The 3,432-nt window shown below is 32.1% G+C and overlaps 1 protein-coding gene across 1 annotated transcript in view; it reads left to right on the forward strand.

The window, feature by feature from the left end:
• Positions 1-3,218, forward strand: part of LOC108727528 (fatty acid synthase) — a gene marked incomplete at its 3' end in the record, with an annotated part of 31,233 nt that extends 28,015 nt beyond the window's left edge. Inside the window, exon 8 of the mRNA XM_018455681.1 lies at positions 2,917-3,218. Within this exon, the coding sequence (XP_018311183.1) occupies positions 2,917-3,218 (302 nt within the window). The remainder of the gene's footprint in view (positions 1-2,916) is intronic.
• Between the last annotated feature and the right edge of the window lie 214 nt (positions 3,219-3,432).

Here is a 3,432-nt window from a genome sequence, read left to right on the forward strand (position 1 = left end):
ATGGTGCTGCAACTCATTTTGGACAAAACGTTCGTGCTTACTTAGGCACGGTTTTCTCTGATCAGTGGATAGGACGGATAGGCGCGATTGAGTGGCCAGATCACCAGATTTGAATTCTCTCAATTATTTTTTATGGGATTTGTTGTGCCGTTTCTGCCACGGCACGGTTCGAGGATCCACAAGGGCTTGGGAGTACAATAATAAGACACTATCTCTTGTAGTTTAGTAGAAAAAATATAATTATTCATTTTATTGCACAGTGTGTCACAAACACTTAGTTGTAACCGCGTCGCGAGATATATATATATCTTATTGTTAAATCGACGAGCAAAGTAACGCGACGTCTTTCGTTGTAAAGACCGCTGACCGTGTCCGTGATTGCGCTTTTAATCTATATTTTCGGGGCAACCTTGGGCCTTTTGCGTTGGCCCGTCAGCGTTCCGCTTATCGGACGAGGTCAGCTTCCGCGCAATCATCTTGAGTCCGCGTTTCTATAGTTTAATATTTACTTCCGCTCAGGATCTTCTTTTATATTACTTTAGTTTAATAATTTCGGCAATCATTTAATTTCGATAATCATTTATTCAGTTATTATTTGCGGCACGTTCGTGGCTTATGCAATTCAGCACTCGTGACAGGTTATTTAAAAAATCGGGTGTACACAACTAAATCTCAAAATTTAGACGAATTGCGTCAACGAATACTAGATGAAGCCGCTCTTATACCTACTGAATGCTTCGAAAATGCAATCACAACTTTTTATCATCGATTAGCTTACTACCAAGAAGCCAACGGTCAGATTGAGCATTTGATCCATTGATACTTTCAATTGCCAGTCTATTCTAATGCTTTGGTAATGCTTCGTCTTGCCTTCATTGGCTGAACAGTCATACAGTCTTGCCTTAACTGGCTGGACACTGCTTCGTCTTGCTTTCATTGGCTGGACAGTCATACAGTCTTGCCTTAACTGGCTGGACACTGTTTTGTCTTACCTTCATTGGCCTTAATACCGGCGATACTGTAAATTTCAAGCATCATAACTCGAAAAGTACTTCATAAAAAAATATTTTATTATAGTGTTTTGGAAAGCTCTCGAGATGTGCTATAAGAATATGTAATGAAAAATGGGGTATTCTGTTTAAAAAAGTTAATGTGACCTTGACCTGACCTTGGTGACGCCACTCAAGGTCAAATGGATGTAATCAGTAAATAGATCTTTTTGAACTCTACAATTTTTATTTGAAACACTTTTCTGTAATACTTATACTTTTCATGATATTCAGATGTTCCGGAATTTTTTGAACACTGTATAACGAAATTATAATTGATGATCCACATCTAGTTCTAGGGTCTAATTGTGGATCATGACGCAATTTTAACATAAAATTGACAATTAATTCTGGACTACTGACAGTCAACCCGGGAGGGGGTATGCGATTATTGTAATATAAAATGAATACACCTTAGATGTTCTAATGTCTTCTTTATTTAAAAATCTTTGTACGTTTCGACTTATTAAGCTTTGGAGTCCTCTTCAGCAATTTTATTTCTCCTGTGCTATGTTGGTTTCGCAGTTTGCCGAGGAAGAGTCACTCACAAGTTACCAAATTTGTAGTGGCTTCTAATTCAGAACACAATTTATGAAATCTCAATTCTACCTGGATGGAAATTACATGAGTAATTCACCAGTCACCTCAACATACACCAATCTTGTCATGACGCTTTGGAATTTTGCAAATTTAATGCTTTTCACCATAAAATGGTTTATGTGCCATTTTTTTACAAAGATGATAAATCTCTAATTATATCGTTTCGAATGTCAAGTATGTCTAACGAGCAATTTCAAATTGACAAAGGTCAAAACATCGGAAAACATCGAAATCATTATATATATAAAACATAGAGTACCAATTATACAATAACGAATATGAACCTTTATCGGTTATCAATGTAACAAATATAAGAATGGAAATATAAATTAACAATTTTGCGATTCGAAAGACACATGGAATCAAACGGAGTAAAATGAAAATGTACAAATTAAATTGGTATTAATAACATATAAAGTGTGAAAAATTGAGTCAATTATACAAGTAGAATAAAAGAAAGTCCTCGTTGTAAATTATGTGCAAATACTCTTATGTGCAATTTTAACACATTCAAGTTTATTTAAAATTAGTGACAATTAAAAATCAATAATCCAAAAAAATTGATGAAAATTAAACGTTTAGCAATAAAAAACAATTAAATTATGAATAGTAATCATATTATGAATAGTAATATTTTGCATACAGACATTTATACTATTTTATATTCTATTTTGATAAAACTTAAAACAAATAAATCTTTTCGGGATGGCATCATTTGTAAGATTTGACAAGTTAAACATTTTTATAATAAATTTACGCAATAAAAGTATTGTTATAACATAGTGATTAAACAACATTCGCGCACACATTTAATCTCAACTCAGCATAACATTGATTTTTTTCCATGAAATTTAACGCTATTTACCTACTATAAAAGCAATAAAGCAATTCTTATGATGTTACACGTTGAATGAATTTTTAAAGATACATACGTTAATTAATCTCACACATTTAATTAGTTAATGACATTAATAAAATGTGTAGCACTGTTCCTAATAAATTAAATTAAATTGATACTTGAAAGAGATAAAACAAATGCTAAAGAATCTTGTGATAAGTACCATTTAATGAAAAGTGCTATAATCATTTAAATATAAAAAGTGATCCAGAATTAATGCCTGATCCACATCTAGTGGTTTTATCCTATATAAAATAAAATATATTTTATCATATCATATGTATAAAAAGTTCATTTTATACCTATAATTAATAATGTACATGTAAATGTATAATTATTCACATATAAACAAGAATTATAATAACTTAGATGGGATCATTCTGAAAATTGGTATACACCGAGTCAAAAAGAAGAGTTTATAAAATCGAGAGGGAGATACGTCAACATTTTAATCGACGACGAGGACTATGAATACATGAACGGTCATGTAATTGATGGGAGAAATTTGCTACCCGCAACAGGTTATCTGGGACTCGTTTGGAAAACAATTGGCATGATAAAAGGATTAATGTACACAACAATACCGATAGTTTTCCGAGATGTAAAATTTATTCGTGCTACTCATTTATTGAAAAATGACACTGTACAATTGTATATTGCAATACAGACAGGTATTTACGAGATAAGTGGTTTTAATTCTAATTGAGATTTTCTCTGAAATTTCTATGACAGTATTCGCAGGTCCATTTTACCATAAATTATTGTTTAAACACGCATTTATTATAATATAATTCTTTAGGCAGTTGAAAAAAGTATTTGAGTCCGATGGATTATCGATTACGTTAATGTAGTACGATAACAAAAATGCCATATAGTCAAATTTAT

This window comes from Mycetomoellerius zeteki, unplaced genomic scaffold (genome assembly GCF_001594055.1).
Source record: "Mycetomoellerius zeteki isolate Tzet28-1 unplaced genomic scaffold, Tzet1.0 scaffold503, whole genome shotgun sequence".
NCBI lineage: Eukaryota > Metazoa > Arthropoda > Insecta > Hymenoptera > Formicidae > Mycetomoellerius > Mycetomoellerius zeteki.